The following is a 25,068-nucleotide window of genomic DNA, read 5'->3' as shown; positions in this document are numbered from 1 at the left end:
ATGTGTAAACGCACCGTTACTGGCAAAATTATTGCAAGAGCTGAAAAATATTTTGTTCGGCTATTGGTATCTGATGAGCAACTAGTGTTTTTCGAAAGTTTCTCACATACAATAATAGAAACGAGCTACTGTTTCGTTTTATCGTAATTTGTTAACAACTACTCATGCTTACGATACCAGCATCCGTTATCGATATAAACCCTAACAAGGCGGATATAGTTATACAGCGCCATCTAATTGTGTACAACAACAGTTTAACATTTTGTTTCATTAACAGATGGCGCCATTAAATTACTTGTGGTATTTGTCGTGACGCCGGAAGTGGGTAAAGACGAAATAAATAAAAAGCATACATTAGAGCACAACAAAAATAAGAAAATACACCGACTTATATTTAGTTGAATGGACCAATAAAAGTTATTAAGATAGAACTCGTTGATGTTTTGAAGTTAGATTTTAAGTTTGTCCATTTATTTAAGGGAAAAACGACAATAGTCTGTATTTTACATCATATTTGAATCGAAACCGTATTTATAATATTAATTACAACAACATGTATCCGCTATTTTAATAGAAACATATTTAATATTTTAAAAAAATTTTGGACATTTTTAGAAATGGTTTTGGTTCAAAATGAGCCGACAAATGGTGTGGTTATTTCCTAATGTACATATGTATCTTATCTTTTTAGTTAAACGAACAAACATTTCTACAACTGTTGCCTACCGCATTTTTTCATCAAGATTGCTAGAAAACTGCAAGTCATTAAAAAAAACTTAACGGAATTTTAATGGTGCATATTTGTAATAATTGGTCTGGTCAATAACTAAAAACTATTACGAGAGCTTAAAATGTTGATAGATTGGTTCTTGCCTGACAGTTTACTGGTGTTGGTGTGTATTTTTAAAATAAAAACTATTTGAAAGTAAATATTTTTGTAAAATTTCAATAATATTGCCCAATTCACAATTGGTGTCGTAGCGTTGTATCGTTGTATGTCGTAGTTTTTATTATTAATGTTTTGTTTTTGTTTCGAAAAAATTGTTTGAAAAATATTTATGACATACAACTCTACAATACTACGACATCAATTGTGAATTGGGCATATGTATTTGTTTTATTACGCGTGGAATTCATCTTGTCCAAACTGTTTTATTTATTATTATTTATTCTCTTTTCTTGAACAAATGTAATATTTTTTTTAAGAATTATATGATCAGAGTTTACACACTCTTGCCATTCTTTTGAATTCTAACCCTTTTTATCATGCTAAACATCAAAACGGTTGGTTAGATAAAAAAATGATTTATAGTCCCCTTTATTATTGTTATTGCTTCGTTATGACAAAATTGTTAGTGCATTTGCTCAGACAACTTTGTCTTGACAACAAACGTCATTAATTGTTGTGATAAATATTTGGCAAGTATAGACAGGGCAAATAGAGCAATAAAATATAGAATCTTAAAATGAAATCTGATGGCACGAGACACATAACTTATCTATCGTAATCGGAGAGAAATTGTTTGACCCAAATGAAGATTTATCAAATCAACCAACAGAACTTTCTGGCCTGCAATTTTAAATTAAGAACTACAAGGTTTAAAGTTTGCATATTTTCAGGTCGACTTTTTGGATAATTTTATTAATTTTTTTGTTTTGGTTATAATTTGATAAATACTACTGCTTTATTAATTAAATGAATGAATTCAAGGAATTTAAAACCAAAGATTTTTAAAATTTTTCTACAGAAATAACACTAGTTTACAGGGTTTTTGCTCATGAATTGAAACATATGGGAATTTATATATTTAGGTCTTCTAAATTCGGAAAAAATATTAAAAAAAAACCTGGACGTCAAACTTTTGAGATATTTATTAAAAACGAAACATATCAAAATGTACATTAAATTAGGACAAAAAATTAAAAGTGAAGTGCTTTAGTCCTCTTTTTATAATTATTTTCCTTTATCTCCCTCACGACACTACAATAGTAGTCTCTTAGCATATTCTGATCCCAAAAACCTTGATAATTCCTCTTGAAGAACTTCAAATCTTGATGGAAACGTTCTCCATATTCGTCACTCATGTGTCCGAGGTTTTCCGGGAAAAATCCACATGAGAATGTAAAAATTGAATTTTGAGGGACATATTTACACCCATCAGTTCAAAATTATGTAATAAATTTGCAACAATATCTCTGTAATTTTGACTTTTCTTATTCCCCAAAAATTCTTGAACAAGTTTAAAAGAATTCCATGTTGCTTTTTCAACATCGGTTAATAGACACTCAAATTTGGTATCACCCAAAATTTTTCTTTTGAGGACCCACAAATATCCCTTCTTTTAATTTAGCCTCGGAAAGACTCAGGAACACGCTGCATAAATATTGAAATGCTGGTTTTGTCTTATCTAAAGCTTATACCACATTTTTTAATGTAAATAAGCATTTTACAGTATTTGTGTTATAGTAAAACCTCGATTTGACTGAATAATTTTTCCGCAAATAAAACATAAATGGTCTGGGTTTATTTAACACTTTCTAGAAGAAATTTTAAAATAGTTTTTACTTTAGAGTTTTGTACTTAATAGCGATTTATTAACGTTTATCTACAGTAAAGATGTACTTTTAAACAGTATTTATTTTTTTCCCGTTAATTTTTTTTGGAATTCGTATAGGTGGGAAACCAAAAATGGCCAATTAACTAGCGTCCCTAGCTCTTCTCAAAAATATAAGTTTCATTCCATGAGCGAACAAAAATTTTTGATTTGTAAACTAGTGTAATTTTTAATTTCCAATTTTTTCTATTCTATATCAGGATGCACTAAGTAAGGTGAAATCAACAACATAGCTGATTTTTATTTATCTATTTTTAAAGAGCTTGCTTGTGTTTTGTCAAACTGAATTTATTTTGAAAAAATAATAAATTTTATTTTCAAAGAAAAAAAATTTTAAATCAAAAAACATGAATGAAAATGTTAATAAAAAGATTTCATATAATGAAATTTGGATAAAGCACTATTAAACCGTTGTTCTTTTTCAAAAATAATTTAAATTTAACTGGCGTTTTTTAGATAATATGCCAAATAAAATTTGTTTATTTTTTATTTGAAAAATTCAATTTTGTAGTACAAATATGGTACAAATTTAAAATTCTATGGAGAGGTTTTTTTTTTAAAAAAAAGTTTAAGTAAAATTTTGATTTTTTTAGATTTTTCTCCACATAATTAATGATTATTCAAAAACGGTTAGTCCGATATTATTAAAGTTAACTTATACTACGTTTATACGCAAGGCTTATTTGCAAATAAAAAATTCCTGATTAACGACAATATTTGCAAATAAGATTTTAAACACTGCCATATTTTTTAACGTTTTTAGTTTATCTTTCGTTTTTTAAATATTTCATTGTGTTTTTGCATTAATTGAATTGTAAGAGAAACAAGAATTTTTAATTCTTTCATTTTTGCATTTAAAAATATAAGAATTTTCCGTAACCAAAGTGACATATAAACAGAGAGTTAGTTAATTGAAAATAATTTTTATTTGCGAATAGGCTACGTATAAACGTAGTATTAGAAAAGTTGAGATTTAAATATCCTTTAATCCGTTTCGGAGTTACAATAACAAATTGAAGCAAAAAATATATTTTTACGGGAAAATAGCAAATGTTTTTATTTAAAAAAAACCATGAAAAATCGAAAACGGCAGAATTGTTCAGACATCGATCATAAAAATCAATGGATTTATTCATAATTAAGTGAATTCGATCTTTGAGTGTAAATTTTACATGTGTTTTGTTTTTGTAAAATAAATTACATAAAAAAGATTTTTATTATATTTCGGTTTTTGTCTTCAAAAAAACCGGTTAACCGGTTTATAATAAATTTTTATTTATACTTAAATTTATTTTTATTTTTGGATTCTAATAGGAAATTTGTTAAGAATTGTGTACTAAATCTTCGGAAATTTGGCATTTTTGAATTCTGAAGACTCTATCTTTATGCAATTATTTTATATCTTTTACGAAATATTGTCAAATGTTGTAATTTTCTATAAAATAAATCAATTTTTTAAAAATTGTATCAAGGTTTTTCATAAATATTGTTACGTTTTAACCTTTTCAAAACGTTGGTTTATTTCCTTTAAATAAACCGGATATTTTTGATTGCAAATAAAAGCCGTTCAGTAGTTTGAAAATTGTAACAACTCTTTATTTATTTAAAATGTACAACAACAGAATTAAATAGTCACTCAATGTTTTTTAAAGAAAACAGTTTTTTTATTTTTGAGCAAATGTCAAATGTTACCAGCGTTGCCAGAAAAATGTTGAAAAACAGAGTTGCATTAGCAAAAACTCGTTGTTTGTAACTAGTTTATCTCAAAAGCTAGTTACAAACCTGTTTTTGTTTTGTATGGATAAACAAGTTTCTTAAACTAGTTTATCACCATAAACAACTTATAACATGTTTATGGCGTAGGTGTAAATGCACTATAAGGCACTCAGTTGATGTTTATTCGAAAAGCGTCTCTGATAAACTCACTAACGACTACAATCTCTGCCACTATTTATAACACTGTCATCTGCACTCTAGATTGCTCTTTAACTGTCAAAGCTCGTATATTCAGAGCTTTCTAATTCATACGCCATCTGTGGTGTACTTTCTACAATGTTCTTTAACTGAATATTCGAATATACGGTCGCAGCAAACAGCGTTGCCATACTTACGATCAATGGCCAACTGAAAGCTTTTATTCAATGTTAATAATGCCCACAGATATGTTACAGTTTGCTATTACAGCACTGCTATTTGAAAGCATTATGGTACTTTTAAATCAGCCGTTAAAATCGTTATATTTGAATTCAAGTACAATTTCGTAACAATATGTTTAAATGAGCTTTAGAAAATATATTTCATTAAAACCGGTTAATCGTCTTACAAAAACCGGTTTGTCAAAAAACCGAAACCGGTGGAGTTTACAAAGATGAAAAAACCGGTTGACCGGTTTTCGGTTTTGGATACTCTATGCACGAAGTTATCCAAGAACTCTTTTTTGAATATTTACATCAATTCCATTCAATTGTTTTGTGGATTTTTGTATATATTTTCATCACAAATTCCGTGTTTTTTTCAAATTTATAATTATTACTTCAATAACTTGATGTTAAGTAAGTATGTATGTACTAGATTAGAAAAATCGAATTACGAGCCCCGCGCGGGACTCCGGATTCAATGGCTAAAAGCTGAATAATACCGTGAAAATCGGTATATTTGGCAACACTAAAAAAGATATAAATACTACCAAGTTTCAGAATTTTATTGCAAAAGATTTTCAAAATATGCAATTTTTGCTTTCAGGATATATGGGGTTACATGAGTCCTTGAGCAATTTTTCTTCAATATTTCGATTTATAACGTAGACCGTCGTTATATCAGCTTGATTCTTAACCAACATCTCTAGAGCCTGTAGTATACAGATAATATTTGAATCCTTTCACATAGCTATAAACATATTACTTTCAAAGTTAGACTTATTAATCTAAGCTGAAGAGAAGTAAAATAACTTTTATCAAACCGGAACGAATTGAACAGATTCGATGTGGCCCTTTGTTTCCAATAGGAATCACAGGATATATATACATATAACTGTTATCGAATCTAACGGCTCCGATAATATAAACAATGACACGCACAAAAATTTAAGCTCTGCGTGCCAGAGGAAAGTTTATTTAATTTCGATAAAAGTACAGTCAAAAACAAATACAAACTTTATTATAAACAATCGTGTGTAGACGATCAGCAGATGTTATGTATTTAGGAATTATGTACTTTAATTGATATAAGAGATAATTTAAGCATCACCTAACAATAATAATGATAACAAATGTTTAAAAATAGTACACAGACATTAAAATAAAACAAGTCGACGGAGTATAAATAGTTAAATGTTCACGCATTTAGAAAAAAATACTCATTCAGTTTCATCCGACAATGGATTAAATAAATACTAGTAGTGGATAAACATTTTCGCACTTCTCTTCTTAACACGTGTATAGTTATAGTACGGAAATAAAACAAAACAAAAAAATGGTAAAAAGGTCGGAACTAATCACCATTGCCACCATTGATGAGGCTTTGGAAAAGACACGAAAACAACCAGAACCAACCACAATTGCCACCATAGATGAAGCTCTGGAAAAGACTCGTAATTATATTAAACAAAACATATAAGAAACCATAAGATTTAAAGAACATTTTCTATTACAGATTATGGCAAATATAATATACAACTTATAATATTTTCGGGGCTAGTATTGAACAATGTGATTTTGGAGTCGGTGGGCATTAGTTTTGCTTTGCCCGTTATTGCCTGTGATTTAAATTTGTCCTATCAAGAGCAAGGCATCTTGGGAGCTGTTTGCTTTTTAGGCATCATCTTCAGTTCCCATTTGTGGGGTTTTTTGGCTGATACCAAAGGTCGCAAGGAGACAATGAGACCAGCTTTGCTTTTGGCCTTTTTGTTGACACTGATATCCAGTTTTTCATTCAATTTCATAATGATGGCAATTTTGAGATTTTTAAATGGAATATTGTAAGTATTGTTTAATTTATTAAGTCTGCTTTTACACATGGCAAGTTAACTTGAAGCAAGTATCTGCGATTATCTTTTAAACTTGCTCGTCTGTTTACACACAGCAAGCCTGTGTTCAATTTTATATGTCAAAACCTAATAGACGCCAAAAGAGAATTGAAGAGACTTGCCAGTACGAGCAAGTGTGTACCCCTCTTCTTTCTTCTTGTCTCTCTCTCCTATAAACTCAGACTTGCGGCAAGAAAACTTGCCCTGTGTAGCAGACTAATTAATTAATTTGTGGAGTTTGAAATTAATGATTAGTGTCAGTAATAATCATTAAAAAAAAATCGCTAATTAAATTCATATTGTGATGAAAGGCAAGAATATATTTGTGATTGGAGATCAATAACGTAATAAGAGTAAAGTGTATGTTACATGTTAATAATGTTACTAAAAGTTTTCGACAATATAAAACAAATTTTTTGAAAACGAATCTTTACCAATTGCATTGATTAAATCTAAATACATATTAAAGTTGTGAAATTATATTTGTGAATAAATTTGAAATTATCGTGATCGAAGATTAACCGATTAAACAATAAAAATCAAATCTGTCTGCAATAAAAGACATGCAACCAAAATTCATCGTACAAACACAACTTGATTTTGGAAGCAACTTCAAAAGGGAATTAAGAAAAAACGACGTTGTAAAAATCATCGTGTAAACCCAGCCTAGTGCCGATTTACTCCATGACTTTTACGACGTCGTTTTTTCTTAATTCTCTTTTGAAGTTGCTTTTATTTTACGTCGTAAAAATCATGGTGTAAACCGGCACTTACATATTTATAATTATAATCATTTTTTTTTAATTTTACAATTTTAGGATATCAGCTGGTTCTGCTACAATTTTTGCCTATTTGGGCGAATTCCATTGCCAAAAGAATCGCAACAAAGCCATCATGTGTGCAGCTTTTATTAGTGCTTTCAGTGCCGTATTTCTTCCAATTATTGCGTGGCTTTTCATTAACCAAGAATGGGAGTTTGATATACCATTTTTGTCAATTGTCTATAAACCCTGGCGTTTATATCTTATTATATGCGGAGTTTCCGGACTTGTTTGCTGCATTATTTTAGGCTACTTGCCCGAAAGTCCTAAATACTTGATGGGTTTAAATAAATCAGATGAAGTTTTGGATATTTTGAAAAATATGCATCGCAAAAATACCAAAGGAAATAAAAATCATAAAGATGAAAGTTTTGCGGTAAGTTACATTAAAAAAGAAATACTTTATAATTGCATCTGCAATGTTTAATCTAATTATAAAGGAATGTTTAAAATAGCTGGCTTACCCCCTGTCTATACCTGATAAATTTGTATCATGATAAACGTCAAAATGGTTGTCAAGATGAAAAATATGACAAAATTGTTGTTCAGACAACTTTTTCTCGACAACGAACGTCATTTTTTATTATGATAAATATTTGTCAAGTATAGACAGGAGGTTATAGAGAAATATACTGCATATTTATTAATTTATCTGCTTAAACTTCCGCAGATTACAACAATTTTGCCTGATTTGGATACGCCGTTACGCAAAAAGACCATGGATGATCCTAAATCATTTACTTCAATATTACGCTTAATATGGGATCAAACAGCGCCACTATTTATGGGACAACACATTCGCAAGACCTGTTTGGCTGCTTTAATACAATTTATTACATTCTTTACTGCTCATGGCATCTATATGTGGTTTCCCTATATTCTAAATAATACTATGTTATATACACAGCAAAATGAGGAACCTCTATGCCTTTGTGATATTTTAAGATTTACACAATCCTCGAATTTTTCGAGCTCAAATAGTTTAGATGATAATCAGGTAAGAATCCTTATTAAGAAAATGTTTACCCTTTATTAATAGCATGGGTTAACGACTTGATTATAATTAATTTTTTTTTTTAATTTTAGGTTGAAAACACCTGCACCACAAAGTTGGAAATATCCACCTATAAACACACGATCACATTGGAGGTCATCTATGTGTCGCTGATGTTATGTGTGCTTTTTGCCAGTAAAAAATTCAATCGTACTCCAATTTTATGTAAGTTTTTAATCTAGCAAATTCATAACTTGGGAAAATTGATTTTAATATATATTTTTTGTGTATTATAGTCGTTGTTTTAGCAGCGTCTGGTGTTTTTGGAATTCTGAGTATGTTAATCAAGATTCCTGTTGTAGCGATTTATATGATCGCCATTATGCTGTGTTCTGGTGTGGCGACGAGTGTAATGAGTGCTATTGTGGTTGATATTTATCCAACTAATTTAAGGTATGTAGTACTTAAACTTATGTCTATACCTGATACAATGTTGTCATGATAAACTTCAAAATGGTTGTCAAGAGAAAATTTTAGAGAAAAACAAGTAAGAAGCTATATTCGGCTGTGCCGAATCTAATATATCCTTCACCAAATTATACACCAAAAATACAAATATTTTTAGCTAAACAAAATTTATTTTTTTTTAAAAGTTGATTTTTTCATTTTTTGGAGAACAAATTTTTTCGAATTGTTATTTTATTTTTTTTTTTAAATTTTAAATTTTAAATTTTTTTTCTGTTTTTTACATTTTTTTTTTTTTTGTTGAAAAAAAATTCGGGTTAAAAAATATTTTTCCGATTTTGACCCATTGTAGGTCCAACTTACTATGGTCTTATATACGTCGTTGCGAAGGTCTTTGAAATATCTATCATCAGATATCCATATTGTCTATATTAATGACTTAGTAATCCAGATATAGGTCAAAAATCGAGTTATATTATGGAAATTACAAACGGAATGACAAACTTATATATACACAAAGGTGAAGGGTATAATTAAGGTACAGTTTCCATTTATTAGTATTATTGCTTCGTTATTACAAAATTGTTAGTTCTTCTGCTCAGAAAACTTTGTCTTGACAGCAAACGTCATTAATTATTATGATAAATATTTGTCAAGTATAGACAGGGGCTAAGATAGATACATAAACAATTTTTGTATCAACATAAACACGGAAACCTTCATTGAGCACAAAAATATATGTATTTGACAAGTTGGTAACATGAAGTTTACGTCACAAATATGTACATATTTATCAAATTCACTTTTTAGTGTTGTTGCAGTGTTATGATAAAATTGTCTGAGTAAATAAAAAGCCTTTTAAATAAGCACAATCGTATTTTACGTCACACGTTTGGGACAGTAAATTATAAAAGTTTATTTTTACTGCTTTTACTTAATTAAGAAGAGGGCAATATGTTATGTTTATGTGAGATAATCTTTATTATTTGAATGTTTTCAACAAACTATACCTTCCTACAAAAAAAAAATCATTAAATTATAATTTAAATCTTTTATATTTTTCCAATTCCTTTGGAATTACATTTGACAGGACTAAATAACATAAAAAATAAAACAAATTTTATATAATTTTTGTTTATTTTATTTTCAGAGCAATGGCTGTTTGCATATCATTAATGCTGGGACGCATTGGCAGCGTATCGGGAAGCTATATAATGGGTGCCCTAATAGAAACACATTGTGAATTAGCTTTTTACACCTCATCATGCGCATTAATATTGGCAGGTTGTTTGGGTTTTCTAATGCCGAAAACTCAGGATACGAAAAAGCAAATCAATGACATTAATAATAATATTTAATTATAAGTTACAGTTAATTATAATGTTTAAGTTAATATTAAAAAATAAAAATACATAGATAATATAGGAACATGTTTGTGGTTTTATTGAAAAATTCATAAGTTAGTGATTTTATCATTATTTTTCAAGGTTGGCTACCGTTACCGCTAAGTTAGGGAGTTACCCCGAATACATCCTTTTAACTCGACTACCTCTAAGCTACCGTTACCGAAATAACTGTTATTACCGTATTTTAATAATTTTAAATCATTAATATACAAATTGTTCCAACTTTGGATGCGTGTAACTTTTTATATGGACGAGATAAGTGTTAACTGATTGTTTGTATTTTATTCGGAATTTTATCACAAGATATTCTAAAAAAAATTTCTTACTTAGGCCCGCCATATCTAAACAAATAAGAGAGCTATATTCCTCTGTCCAAATTATACTTTTAAATACAAATTTTAAATATTTTTAGGTAAACAATTTTTTTTTCCAAAGTTGTTTTTTTAATTTTTTGGAAAAAATTTTTTTTCGAATTGTTATTTTAATTTTTTTTTGGTGAAAAAAATAGGGTTAAAAAATATTTTTCTCTATGTCCAACTTACTATGGTCTTATATACGTCGTTGCAAAGGTCTTTGAAATATCTATATATAATGTATATATAATCTGAATCCTTATAGATAGCGGAGTCGATTGAGCCATGTCCGTCTGTCTGTCATTTGAAATCAATTTTCTTAAGACCTCAGATATCTTCGGGATCCAAATCTTCAATAATACTGTCAGACATGCTTTCCAGAAATTTCCTATTTAAAATCAGCCAAATCGGTCCACAAATGGCTGAGATTTGAAGAAAAAACCAGGACAACCTGGATTTTTGACCTATATCTGGATTACTAAGACATTAATATAGACAATATGGATATCTAATGATATATATTTCAAAGACCGTATATAAGACCATAGTAAGTTGGACCTACAATGGGTCAAAATCGAAAAAAAAAAACCGAATTTTTTTTCACCAAAAAAAATTTTTAAATTTAAAAAAAAAATTTTAAATTTTACAATTTAAAATAACAATTCGAAAATTTTTTTTCCAAAAATTTAAAAAAGCAACTTTGGAAAAAAATAAATTTGTGTAAATAAAAATATTTAAAATTTTTATTTTGAAGTATAATTTGGTGAAGGGTATATAAGATTCGGCACAGCCGAATATAGCTCTCTTACTTGTTTAAATATAAATTTAACGTAAAACTTTTTTTGTATGGGAAAAATGTTTTTAGGTGTGAAGGAATTAGATGCCATTATCGAATATGAAAAATCTTGCTAAAGGGAACTGGCCTGATTTTAATTAGTTCATGTTATCGCGAGTGCACTGTAGTTGACATGGCAATACTATTTTCCAAAGAAAACAACCTTTTAAATAACTAGTAGCTAAATACTACGTTTTATTAAGTTTTGACTCAAACCTTTAAAACAAAACGCCTAGTGAATTATCACACCATCTGTTTATATTTTAAAATCAACATTTATATTCACAACTTTGTTACGAATAGTAAGCAAAATAGTTACGTTCAGTAAGCATATTATTACGATTTATTGAATATTATACGAAAATAGTGTTCAACTCCTGTTTTACAGAATCATGCAGCAGTAATTAACATTTTCAGTTTATGTTATTTTTACGGTCCTACTACAATCATCGATAACATTATTTCTTTTAACGATTAAAAAATAAATGTTATCGACATGTACTAATAAAATTTACATTTTTACAGCGACATCTAGTTTTGATAAAACAATAATTAAAATTATTTTCATTAACAGATGGCGCGAATTTCTGAAAATTTTTTAATAAGAATTTCAAATCATAAAAAAAGATGTGACTACAAAAAGTTTATCAAAAAATGTGCAGCCTCTAAAAGGAAATTGCGATAAGAGGATCCTGCGAACATGCGAAACCGAAAATATAATTGACATTCCCACAAATTATAATTATTAATCATATTTTGACACCTTAAACTTGTGTGCACCAGAGGAAAGTTTATTTAAACTCGATAAAAGTACAGTCAAAAGTAAATACAAACTTTATTACAATCCATAGTGTGTAGACTGGCGATCAGCAGATGTTGTGTGTTTAGGACTTATGTACATATATTGATATAAAAAAAGATTATTTAAGCAAAATCTAAGAACCATAATGATAACAAACTTTTAAAAATAGTACACAGACATTAAAATAAAACAAGTCGGCGGGTATAAATAGTAAAAAATTTGCGCATTTAGAAAAAAATGCTCATCAAAAATAAATACTAGAAGTGGATCAACCTTTTTACTACTTCTATTCGAGTGTACATCTATCTAAAGAAATAAAACAAAAACATGGTAAAACAATCCGAAACAATCACCATTGATGAGGCTATGGAGAAGACACGGAAACAACCAGAACCGACCACAATTGCCACCATTGATGAAGCTCTGGAAAAGACTCGTAATTATATTAAATATAACATATAAGAAACCATCAGATTTAAAGAACATTTTCAATTGCAGATTATGGCAAATATAATATACAACTTATAATATTTTCGGGCCTGGTATTGAACAATGTGATTTTGGAGTCGGTGGGCATTAGTTTTGCTTTGCCCGTTATTGCCTGTGATTTAAATTTGTCCTATCAGGAGCAAGGCATCTTGGGAGCTGTTTGCTTTTTAGGCATCATCTTCAGTTCCCATTTGTGGGGTTTTTTGGCTGATACCAAAGGTCGGAAGGCGACAATGAGACCAGCTTTGCTTTTGGCCTTTTTGTTGACACTGATATCCAGTTTTTCCTTCAATTTCATAATGATGGCAATTTTGAGATTTTTAAATGGAATTTTGTAAGTATTGTTTAATTTATTTATTAATTAATTTGTGGAGTTTGAAATTAGTGTTTAATTATTTATCGCGTTTAATTGAAACAAGTGTTATGCAATATTGATGGAACGGTTGCAAAGATAAAAAGTTTATGGAATAGTTTGAAAAATAATATTTCAAGACAGGATGTGGATATTGTGTTTAGTGTTGAAATGTCGAAATAACCGTTACGTTATTGAAAGAAATTCATTCATCATATCAACACTTATTCCATAAACTTAATATTATGTATTATTTGCATACTATATTTACAAGTGCCACCTAATGCCAGCAATTTCTAGTTATTAGTCACCTAATTTGATCAAAAGCCTTTTAAGAAAAAACCCCTTCTTTGACTCATGTCTCCTCTGAGTAAAAATGTTTTTAATTTTTGTGGCCATAAACATAATTATATTACCTCCATCATCTAACTGTGGCACGATTGCGAGCACTACAAATAATTTAACAATGATACAATATAATCTTTATGTGCAAGTAAATAAACAATAAAATATTTAACTTTCACAAAATCTATAGAAATGGTCTGATCCAGTACTAGCCAGATTTAGTGAGATTTTGTCTGACACACAACAAAATACTCGTATGTTGAAATTTTGAGTACAGTAACGACTTTTTGTAAAAATAAAAAAAAACATTGTTTATTCAATTTTACAAATTTAATTGATTCCGGCACGGGTTCTCATTATCCGATTATTGCAAATTTTGCATCAGTTATTTGAGATACTAAATAAGAAAGTATGACCCATCTAAAAAGGGAAAGTATAATGTACGTACTTTTGAGTTAGTTGCACAATTCGTTACGCAATTTATAGACTCAAATTTATTGTACATACTTATCGGATTATACTTCTTTTTAAGAGAAAAAATTAAAAACGATTAAGATTTTAAGAGCGGGGTTATGACTTGAAGATCAAGATTAGTTAATCTAAAAATAAATCTAATCAGCGTTGTCAACTTTTCAATTTCGAAAAATCATAAAATCAAGAACAAGAGGAAATCAAAGGAAAATTTTATTCCAAAGTTCAATATTCCATATTCCATTGTTGCATTTTTCCTGAAATATTTGAAAAACTAAAGTCCGATTTAAATGTGCTTAGCTGATGTATTGCTAGTAGATGGTTTTCTCGGAGTACAATATTGTTATTAGTAGAACAAGTTTAAATAAATATGCACAAACAAAATTAAAATAAGCAAAAAAGTTCTAAAACGGGAAAATATGTATGCTGTCTAGTTTGATGTCGGTTCAGCAAAACAAATTACTTTTTAATATTTTAGCTTGCCCCGGTTATCAGTAAATAATTGTAAATGTTATAAAGTTATAATTAAAAGATTTTTACGAATCATTTTAGTAATAACAAATTTGTGTTTGTGACACTGAAACATAGTCTTGACCAGTGTTTAAAAAGCTACGATAACTAACAAATTTTTAACTGTTGCTACAACTACTGCTTCAAAAAAGTGTATGTAGCGGTAGCAGTAGCATTTGTCTTTTTTCGTTTTCTTGTTTTTTTAAAACTACTGCTACCTTCAAAATATAAAACTCTTAACAGAGCAGTAGTAATAAAACATGAATTGTAAATGGAGTAGTAGCATAAAAATACAAATCATTGCTACTGCTCTATATCGAGTTTAATTTTTAAGGTAGCAGTAAAGTAGCAGTTGATGCAGCAGTTAAGGTAGCAATAAAAGTAGTCAAAAAAGAAAATCTTCAGTTATAACACCAAAATTGACAGAATTAAACACTGTGTGTTGTTTTTGTTTTGAGAGAGTTTGAAAGAATTATTCGATTTTATTCGTCTCAGATGTTCGTGTTGCTAACAGAAAGATCGTGTTTTCTGTGTGTATAACAAAAAAGCCGAACTTTTGTTTACAACACGACAAACATACACAAATATACATTCACAACAACAACACATAATATAATTTTTTGGCTGAAGATTTTTATTTTTGACTTATTTTATTGCTACCTCAACTGCTACTTAGCTGCTACTTCAACTGCTACTTAACTGCTACTTCTTCTACTATCTCAACTGCTACTTCTATTACTACTAAATTTTAAAAGTAGCTGAATTAATAAAAAACTAATGACTGCTACATCAAAACTTTTTTTTTTTTAAGGTAGCAATAGAAAATAAATTACTCTGCTACTTTTAAATTTTTCTTTTATTAGTACTACTACAACTACTGCTACCAAAATGTGAAGGTAGCAGTAGTAGTAGTAATTATTGACTCCGAGTTTTTATTAATTTTTTAACTAGACTACTTGTGTTTTTTCGTTGCTACTGCTACTTGTCTAGTTTTTTAAACACTGGTCTTGACTCAACATTTTTTCGCCTCGAACTTTTTAAAAAGCACGAAAAGCTGTGATGGCAACGCTGAATCTAATCTAACGTTAATCCACATTGATGTTTTTGGGTTCTAGTTTAAACTTTTCTACACAACGTCAGAAAATGTAATTTCGGATTTATTGCGAAGATTAACTAATATATAAAACAAAATATTCGACGAGCCAAAAACAACATTCGTAGATTAAACTTAATTTAATACCCAGTCTTCAAGAAAATCATAATCTGGCACTTAGTACATACACATAGCCTCAGAAGTGAGAATACATCAGTGATTTTTTTAAGAACATAAAAATCATTAAATTCCGACTTAAATCTTTTTTTTTTTGAGAACCGAATCTATTATTGAATCGATGAATAGATTTTAGGATTTTCATTATCTTAAAAAAAAATCAAAAAAATGTTGGTGTTTACTCACTTTTGAGGCTCACTGTATAAACAATATGCTTCCATTCGTAATTCAGTTCTGGGAGAAGGATGAACTTGTCTAAATAATCACCCTACGATAATTAACCAAAGATAAAATGTTTCTTTAATCAAGCTGTCTTAGGACAGCACACGAAAAAATCAGTCACATATTTTTTAATTCTAAATACTACATAATATATATATATATGTATATTGAAGAGCAGCAGAACAAAAGGTACTCTTTTGAAATTTTAAAAATTTTGGGAAATTGATTTTTTCTAGAAGATTTGAACCCAAATAATATAAAAATACCAAAAAATCAATTTGTAAAAAAATTCGAAAAAGTACCTTTTGTTCTGCGGCTCCTCATATATTATAGTTGGTCTCATGTAGAAAGGTCCTTACTCAAATATTTTAAAATTTACAGAAACAAGTAAAAACATATTAGAAACTGTAATTGTCAATATGTAACTTTTTTAAAACCGTTATTTATGGTACTAAAATATTTTTTAAAACATGAGAAAAACTTATTTATTTTTAAGGTGAAGTTCATCAAAGGTTTAATTCCGAAAATTTATTTTTTCAATAACAAGTAAATCATATTATAAGCAGTATTTTGTTTCAATCATTTTAGGATATCGGCGGGTTCCGCTACTATTTTTGCCTATTTAGGCGAATTCCATTCACAAAAGAATCGCAACAAAACTATAATGTGTGGAGCTTTAATTAGTGCTTTCAGTGCCATATTTCTACCAATAATAGCGTGGCTCTTTATTAATCAAGATTGGGAATTGGATATACCATTTCTGCCAATTGTCTATAAACCCTGGCGTTTATATCTTAACATATGTGGTGTATCCGGACTTGTTTGCTGCATTATTTTAGGCTACTTGCCTGAAAGTCCCAAATACTTGTTGGGTTTAAATAAATCAGATGAGGTTTTGGATATTTTGAAAAATATGCATCGCAAAAACACTAAAGGAAATAAAACACTTAAAGATGACTGTTTTATGGTAAGTTAAATAAAATTAAATTCTTATATTTTTTTTCACTCATTAAACTTCAATAGATCACAACCATTTTACCTGATTTGGATACACCGTTACGCAAAAAGTCCATAGATGCTTCGAAATCATTTACATCAATATTACGCTTAATATGGAATCAAACAGCGCCACTATTTATGGGACAACATATTCGTAAGACTTGTTTGGCTGCTTTAATACAATTTATTACACTTTTTACTGCTCATGGCATCTATATGTGGTTTCCCTATATTCTAAATAATACCATGTTATATACACAACAATATGAGGAACCTCTATGCCTTTGTGATATTTTAAGATTTACACAATCCTCGAATTTTTCAAGCTCAAATAGTTTAGATGATAATCAGGTAAGAATCTTTATGAATATTTTCGTTAGAAGGGTATATATAAGTTTGTCATTCCGTTTGTAATTTCTACATTTTATTTTTTTGAAATAAACATTAGCAAAAAGTTTGTCGTTGGGTGGTAGTGGGTCACAAAATTTCAGAAATTATTAATTGCTTCTATGTTTTGTCGTTCAGCGTATTTCAAAATAAAAATCAGTTCTTCTTGAAGATACAAACTCCAAACACCATGTTTTCATTGATCAGTCGCGGATCAATTCAATTCAAATGAATTGCAAATCATTTCTGCCTAATTCGTTTGAATTGCTTCAAATTTCATTCAATTCATTTTTTTAATTCAATGAATTAATTAAAATTTTAGCTAATTCATAATGAATTAAAATCAAAAAAGAATGATTCATTTACAGCTCTGATATTCTGGATCCTTATAGATAGCGGAGTCCGTCTGTCTGTTGAAGTTTCTGTCTGTTGAAATCAATTTTCTGAAGACCCCAGATATCTTCGGGATCCAAATCATTCAATAATTCATCAATAATTCTGTCAGTCATGCTTTTGAGAAGTTTCATATTTAAAATTAGCAAAATCGTTCCACAAATGGCTGAGATATGAGGAAAAAACCAGGACAACCTCGATTTTTGACCTATATCTGGATTACTAAGTCATTAATATAGACAATATGGATATCTATATATTTCAAAGACCCTTACAACGACGTATATAAGACCATAGTAAGTTGGACCTACAATGGGTCAAGATCTGAAATATTTTTTAACCCGAATTTTTTTTCACCAAAAAAAAAAAAAATTCCAAAGAATTAAAAAAACAACTTTGGAAAAAAAATTATTTTGTTTACCTAAAAATATTTAAAATTTGTATTTTGAAGTATAATTTGGTGAATGGTATATAAGATTCGGCACAGCCGAATATATCTCTCTCTCCCCATTTTCTCAATCTCTGGTTATTTTTTATCGTGACGATAAACTGACAGTTCTCATACAAAAATAATGTTAATTGGAGGTTTATCGTTACGAAAAACGATAACCAGATATTGAGAAAATGGGGGTTACTTGTTTAAATTAAGAATTACTACTTATATGGTTAGAATATTTAGTAAAATTACTTTATTATAATTCTATTTTAGGTTGGAAACACCTGCACCACAAAATTGGAAATATCCACCTACAAACATACGATTACATTGGAAATCATCTATATGTCGCTGATGTTATGTGTGATTATTGCCAATAAAAAATTCAATCGTACTGGCATTTTATGTAAGTTTTCTTTAATGTTTTTTTTTTTTTTGATTGAATTTAAATTTTTTTTCTGTGTTCCAGTCGTTATTCTTGCCGCCTCTGGAGTTTTTGGAATTCTGAGTTTGTTAATAAAGATTCCTCTTGTAGCGATTTATATGATCGCCATTATGTTGTGTTCTGGTGTGGCGACGAGTGTAATGAGTGCTATTGTGGTTGATATTTATCCAACTAATTTAAGGTACATAAGTATGATTATTTTACTTAAAGGGGGGTCAGACGGCATGTATTGCTTGTGTTTTGTGCCATGTATTGGGACATTTTTCCACATGTAAACATATGCATATGCATCGTGTGATCCATATGAAACTTTGTGTATGTAAAATACATGTGTATTACTCGTGACATTTTTGGCAATTAGAGCATGTTCTATTTTCGTGTGTATAACAGTGTTGTATTTTGAAATACAACACTGTGTGAGTGCAAAACAAAAAATAGTAAAGAAAAACAATAACAAAATATGTTTCATTGCATTAAATATATTTATTGTGATTTAAAAATGTTTTAAATAAATATATTGTTAAAAACAACAAACATATAAACTAATAGAGGTTATGTCACATTCAATTACATATGTACGTTTGAACATGGAAATTATGAATCGTATGTATAACGTGAATTTTGACATACACATGGAATTCTATATGTATTAGGGTATTCAATCGATTAACCGTTAATCGGTTAACCGATTAATTTTGGACGGTTAACTGTTCGAATAATTTGAAATTGCCGATTTTCAAATAACAAATAAACCGATTAATTTGTGTCGATTAACCGATTAACCGAAATTCCTTTTTTTTGCACATTTTTGTATTTATTTTTCCGTTTCAATTCAAATACAAATTTCAAATTAAAATTATATATTTTTTAAACATGATTAGTGTGTATATATAACAACTGACATATTTAATTTACATGTATGTATTTGAAACTTTGTTTGTATTTACATGTGTAGACGTAACTTTTTTTGAAATGAGTCTTTTATCATAACTAAACGAAACTATTAAATTAAAAAAATCTAAAACAATCCAAAAAGGAATATTCTTTATCATGCTTTTGATTTCTCCAACATATACAATCAGCGAGAGAGTTTTTTTCCAAAAAAAAGTTTTATTAAATCTAAAGAAAAAAATCGTTTAAATTATATTATTTTTATAAAAGATTATTGCAGAAGATCTAACTAAAACCCTAAAAAACTCACACATCGCTCATTTGCTGCAACAACGTCATAATTCAAAAAAGTCGTTTCGAGAAAAACGTCTTTGAATATTTTATGACATTTTACTATTTTTTAAATAAATTTTCAACAAATCATGCGATTTCAGAAATATAAACAGTAGATGTTAATATCTTTCTAATCTGTATTTAACCAAATTTTCACTTATCTTATACTTATACTAGAAAACATGAATTTTAATTTTGATGTTTACAACAAAAAAAACTCTCACACACAAAAAATAATTGACTTTTTTGAAAACTGATGAAACTATATGAAAGATTATAGAACAGCGTATATTTTGTATTACTCAGTTCATAAAACACGGATTTTGAGTTTTGACGTTGTTGCAACAAATAGGCGATATGTTTATAAAAATGATCTCAAATACCTTATTTGCTGTTTTTTATGTTTATGTACACAAAATTCGTTGTTGTATTTTCAATTTAAAATGAAAATATAAATTATTCGGTTAATCGAATAAATTTAAATTAACCGATTATTAACCGAATAAATCTAAACCTCGATTAATTATTTGCTCGATTAACCGATTAAACCAGAAACCCGATTAATTGAATACCCTAATATGTATCGAATACATGTCCCAACACACATACAATACATGCCGCCTGACCCCCCTATTAACCACACAGATTTCATTAAATCTAAATTAATACCTGGGTATTTTTTGTTTTCAGAGCAATGGCTGTTTGTATTTCCTTAATGCTGGGGCGTATTGGTAGTGTTTCCGGAAGTTATATAATGGGTGCTCTAATAGAAACTCATTGTGAATTAGCTTTTTACAGCTCATCATTCGCATTAATATTAGCAGGTTGTTTGGGTTTTCTAATGCCTAAAACTCAGAATACGAAAAACACAAACAATGATAATGAATATATCTAATTACAATTAAATTACAGTGTTTATTAAGTTATATATGTATATAAAACCTATAAAAAATAATTATTTTTATTATTTACTAGCTAATACCAGGCGTGTGCTACTACGCTAAAAATTCTTTATTAATGAAGAGGTTTTATAATACATTTTTTTACCATATTAATGTACACAAAAAAATATTTTTATAAATAAAAAGTACAAAGGAAATTTGAAATTTTTTTTACAATTACTGCAAAAATCAATATATATTATTCAGGTAATTAAAACAAATTACAAAAAAAATAAAGACCCCTTTCACACTATGTAATTTAGTTGCGCAAGTCTCTTGTGTTTGCTGATGCCAGAGGTAATGTCGGGTTAAGGAGAAGAAAATTTTACAAGCTGTTTTGTTGTTGGGCAAGAGACTTGCGCAACTAAATTGCCTAGTGTGAAAGGGGTCTAACATTAAGATATCAGCAATGGCATTTAGTTTTGCTGAAACTCATCAAAACAGTTTTTTTCCGTCGAAAAACACAAATGTGCACCACATTTTTGGCATCGAACTTTTGTTCGGGATGTTCGGATTTTTGCATCGCGGTTAGCCTTCCTTGACATATTCTGGTAAATGGCCAACGTTATCAAGGCGAACATCGGAGCAGTGATTGGGCGATGCCGTTTCGCAACAATTTCAACTTCGAGACCTTTCTTCGTGACTTTATGCGGATATGACTACGGCCGAGTGACGAATCTAAAAGGTCAACACCTCCCATGTATTTGTTATATTCCTGAACTATGTTTGGACATGGAATGCATTCTATTACCTTTTTCTTTTTATTATATCGATCAATGGTTGGTGCATTCGCACCACAACATTCGCAGATGCACTCAAATTCGGTTAATTTTCCTCACGATGCATCGACGCGTCGCAGGAATAAATTCCAAACGAATAGCTAAATCCGGAATCATCGCACATAAGAAACAATTTGTCAACCCATGGGTGCAGTGTATTGTTTCATATAGTGTTTAATATTTATCTCCCACATTTGTTAATAGACACACAATCTTGCTCGCTTTGCTACTTTTTGAAAATAACGGTTCAATGCGGCGATTATCGGACATATTTTGTACAGACGATCGTAGACTGGATCGTTTAGCAGCATAATTATCGAAATCTGGGTCATAATCACTGTCGTCGGAAGAAAAATCACCATCATCTTCTCTATCCGACCACGCAACAGAATTCACAAACTCGCAAAGCTCTTCTTCTGTTCTAAAATCACGAATTCTAATCGACATTTCTAATCAACAAACTGGAAAAAACGTTACAAAAACTTTGATATATGGGGGATTTCATGTCAAGTGAACCAACTTTTGAAATCGATGTCTTCCGATCGGGATGAAATTTGCACCAAGGTTAGCTCTATTGGATAGTAACTCAGACACAATTTTTCAACAACATCGGTCGAGAACTCTCTGAGTTATAGGGGGTAAAATTTTGACAATTTGGTCAAACAGGGGTTTTTTCTTATCCATGTAACTTATTACCTATTGTTCTTAGCAAAATGTGTTCCAAATAGTATAGATAGCTATTTCTTCGATCTTTCGAAAAAAAATATTTAAAAAAAAAAATAAAAAATTTTTAATATTTTTTTTCCGAAATCAAAAACTTTTTTGACTTTTTTTTAAAATACGCTATTTTTTTTTATTTTTTTTTTTTTCTTAAAATAAAGTTTAGATATTTTCCTTGAACACCTACTTGGTCGCTTAGTGGGATGCGAGTGGGATATCTATCAAAATAAATATTTTGTAACTCAAAACATAAAATTTTTGACTTTTTTTGCAAAATCAAAAACTTTGTTGACTTTTTTTTTCAAAATGGACCCTTTTTTAATCTTTTTTTTTAGGTCAAACAAAAGCTTAGATATTATCCTTGAAGACCCTTTTGGTCGCTTAGTGGGATGCGAGTGGGATATCTATCAAAATAAATATTTTTTAACTCAAGACTTACAATTATGTATATATACATAATCTAAATATATAAAAGAGTAACGTTACTGACTGAATGACTGACTGATTCATCATCGCACAGCCCAAACGGCTGAAGCTAGAATCATGAAATTTTAACTGTGGGTTCCTCCCTCCCCAAAACGATCCGATAAGAAGGGATTTTTGGAAATTCGAACGTTTAGGGGGTAAAAAAGGGTAAAAACGGGTAAATTCGGTAACCTTATATCTTAAAAACTAATAAAGATACAAAAAAACTTAAAATTGCATGTTACTCCATTTAAAAAAAAGCTGACAGGTGTTTCGTACTTTTTCGAAATTCGAAACTTTTAGGGGAGAAAACGGGTAAAAACTGTATTTTGGTACTTTTTTGGCACCCTATGTATCTTTTAAACCAATAAACATAGAATCAAATTTTAAATCGTATTCTTTACTTATCAAAAAATAAAAAATATAAGTTTGGTACTTTTTGGAAATTCTAACCCTTAAGGGATAAAAATTGTGTTTATTTTTGGTACTTTTTCATAAAATATGTTTTTCTATAATTTGACATAGACATACGAATATTTTATTATGAGCTCCCACCACGTTACAGAAATTTATTTGAATAAAATTGTACCACCTCAATGGGGATAAAAAAAGGTACCAAAAAGGGGATAAAATCGGGAAAATACATTATATTTGAAATTATTAAGCCAATTTTGATAATTTTTTTAGCGTTGGTTCCTGGATTCATACAAAAATTAACTAACAGGGTGTTATTTGGAACTCGACTACCAAGGTGTATATTGGGCCAAATCCGGGTAAACAGTTTGGTACTTTTTTTAAAACATATTTATTCTTGGGCACATTAACACAGATTTTAATATTTTGAGACATGCATTTTGGCAAAATGGAATATTTTTAAATTTCAAACTTGAGGGGTGTTCAAGGAAGAAAAGGGAAATTGGTACTTTTCTCCTAATGGTACTTTTTTAACATTTTAAATTATTTCAGTTATCGACATTAAAGTTAGCTGATATGTATCTGAGTGAAGTTAGTGTTAGGAATAGGGCATAATATTTAGGTACCAAAATGTGTGAACTGAACTATAGGTACTTTTTTGTTCTTCTAATGGTACTTTTTTGAAATTTCTATAACAATGGACTTAGAAACATGAAATTAAACATATATGGTCCTAAGTGAGTGAGAATTCTAGGGGGAGACTTTTTGGTACTTTTTCTTTATTGGAATGGTACTTTTTGTTATTTCTTCACCAATGAACCTAGAAACATGAAATAAAGCTTATATATAAACCGAGTGAGGGGGAAACCACAAGTGTGGGTTTTTTGGTACTTTTTCTATATTCTAATGGTATTTTTTTGAATTTTCAATAACTATGGACTTAGAAACATGAAATTAAGCATATATGGTCCTAGGTGAGTGAGAATTCTAGGGGGAGAATTTTTGGTACTTTTTCTTTATTCTAATGGTACTTTTTGTAATTTCTTCACCAATGAACCTAAAGCCATGAAATTAAGCTTATATGGACCCGAGTGAGTCGGAAACAACAAGTGGGGTATTTTTGGTACTTTTTATATATTCTAATGGTACTTTTTTGAATTTCCTATAATAATGGACCTAGAGTTTCCAAAAAATGGAAGAATTTCAAAATCACGGTTTCGGTTTTAAAAAATTGAAACCCGATCGTCTTCGGTTTTGTGATAATTTATTAAATATGAAGTATTATAGAAACAAAATTAGTTGATAATATAGGAAATGATATACTAATCTAAAATTCAAACTTGACGGGTTATGGTTTAATGAATGCGAATTTTAAAGTGATAATCGATGGTAATATTTCCTTATTGCAATGGTACTTTTTGAATATTTTAAATAATAAACCTAAAAATTTAAAATTAGGAACACATTTTGCATTTTCTATAATAATGAACCCAGAATTATGAAATTAGACATTTACAATTAGATTCACAAAGTGAGACTTGATAGTACTATTTCTTTCTTCTAATTGGGGTGGCGAAGCGCACCGGGTCAGCTAGTTTTATACATATTTGGTAAATTTCGAACTCCCGGTGCCTGACTCTTCCGTAAGGGAACAAACAAAAATTTTAAAAAAATCCACCAAAATAAAATAAAAATTATTATTTTAAACACTCACAATAGCTTCTAGGCACTATAACGATTTCGGAAATATTTGTTTAAGCTTTAATTTTTACGTATTTAACACCAAATTATTTTTCTGAAAGTACGCAATTTCGCAAAAGTGTTTTTTTTCGAGGTTTTGACACCTTACTGAACATACGTGTGTCAAATAAAGTCGGTTTCAAGTGGCAAT

The 25,068-nt window shown here is 29.3% G+C and overlaps 2 protein-coding genes across 2 annotated transcripts; both read left to right on the top strand.

Moving 5' to 3' along the window:
* The first annotated feature begins 6,072 nt into the window (after positions 1-6,072).
* Positions 6,073-10,347, top strand: LOC135957914 (synaptic vesicle glycoprotein 2B-like). The gene is made up of 7 exons (XM_065508757.1): positions 6,073-6,204; positions 6,267-6,591; positions 7,458-7,836; positions 8,131-8,457; positions 8,547-8,679; positions 8,751-8,907; positions 10,070-10,347. The coding sequence occupies exons 1-7, from the start codon at positions 6,087-6,089 to the stop codon at positions 10,275-10,277; spliced, it is 1,647 nt and encodes a 548-aa protein (XP_065364829.1). The 5' UTR covers positions 6,073-6,086; the 3' UTR covers positions 10,278-10,347.
* Positions 10,348-12,642: 2,295 nt separating this feature from the next.
* On the top strand, positions 12,643-20,753 carry LOC135958612 (synaptic vesicle glycoprotein 2B-like). Its single transcript, XM_065509509.1, has 7 exons — positions 12,643-12,751; positions 12,814-13,138; positions 16,563-16,941; positions 16,998-17,324; positions 18,463-18,595; positions 18,659-18,815; positions 20,549-20,753. Exons 1-7 carry the CDS (start codon positions 12,643-12,645, stop codon positions 20,751-20,753), a joined length of 1,635 nt encoding a protein of 544 aa, XP_065365581.1.
* The last annotated feature ends 4,315 nt before the right edge of the window (positions 20,754-25,068 follow it).

Source organism: Calliphora vicina, chromosome 4 (genome assembly GCF_958450345.1).
Source record: "Calliphora vicina chromosome 4, idCalVici1.1, whole genome shotgun sequence".
NCBI classification, from domain to species: Eukaryota; Metazoa; Arthropoda; class Insecta; order Diptera; family Calliphoridae; genus Calliphora; species Calliphora vicina.
This window is presented reverse-complemented; position numbering and strand designations above follow the sequence as displayed.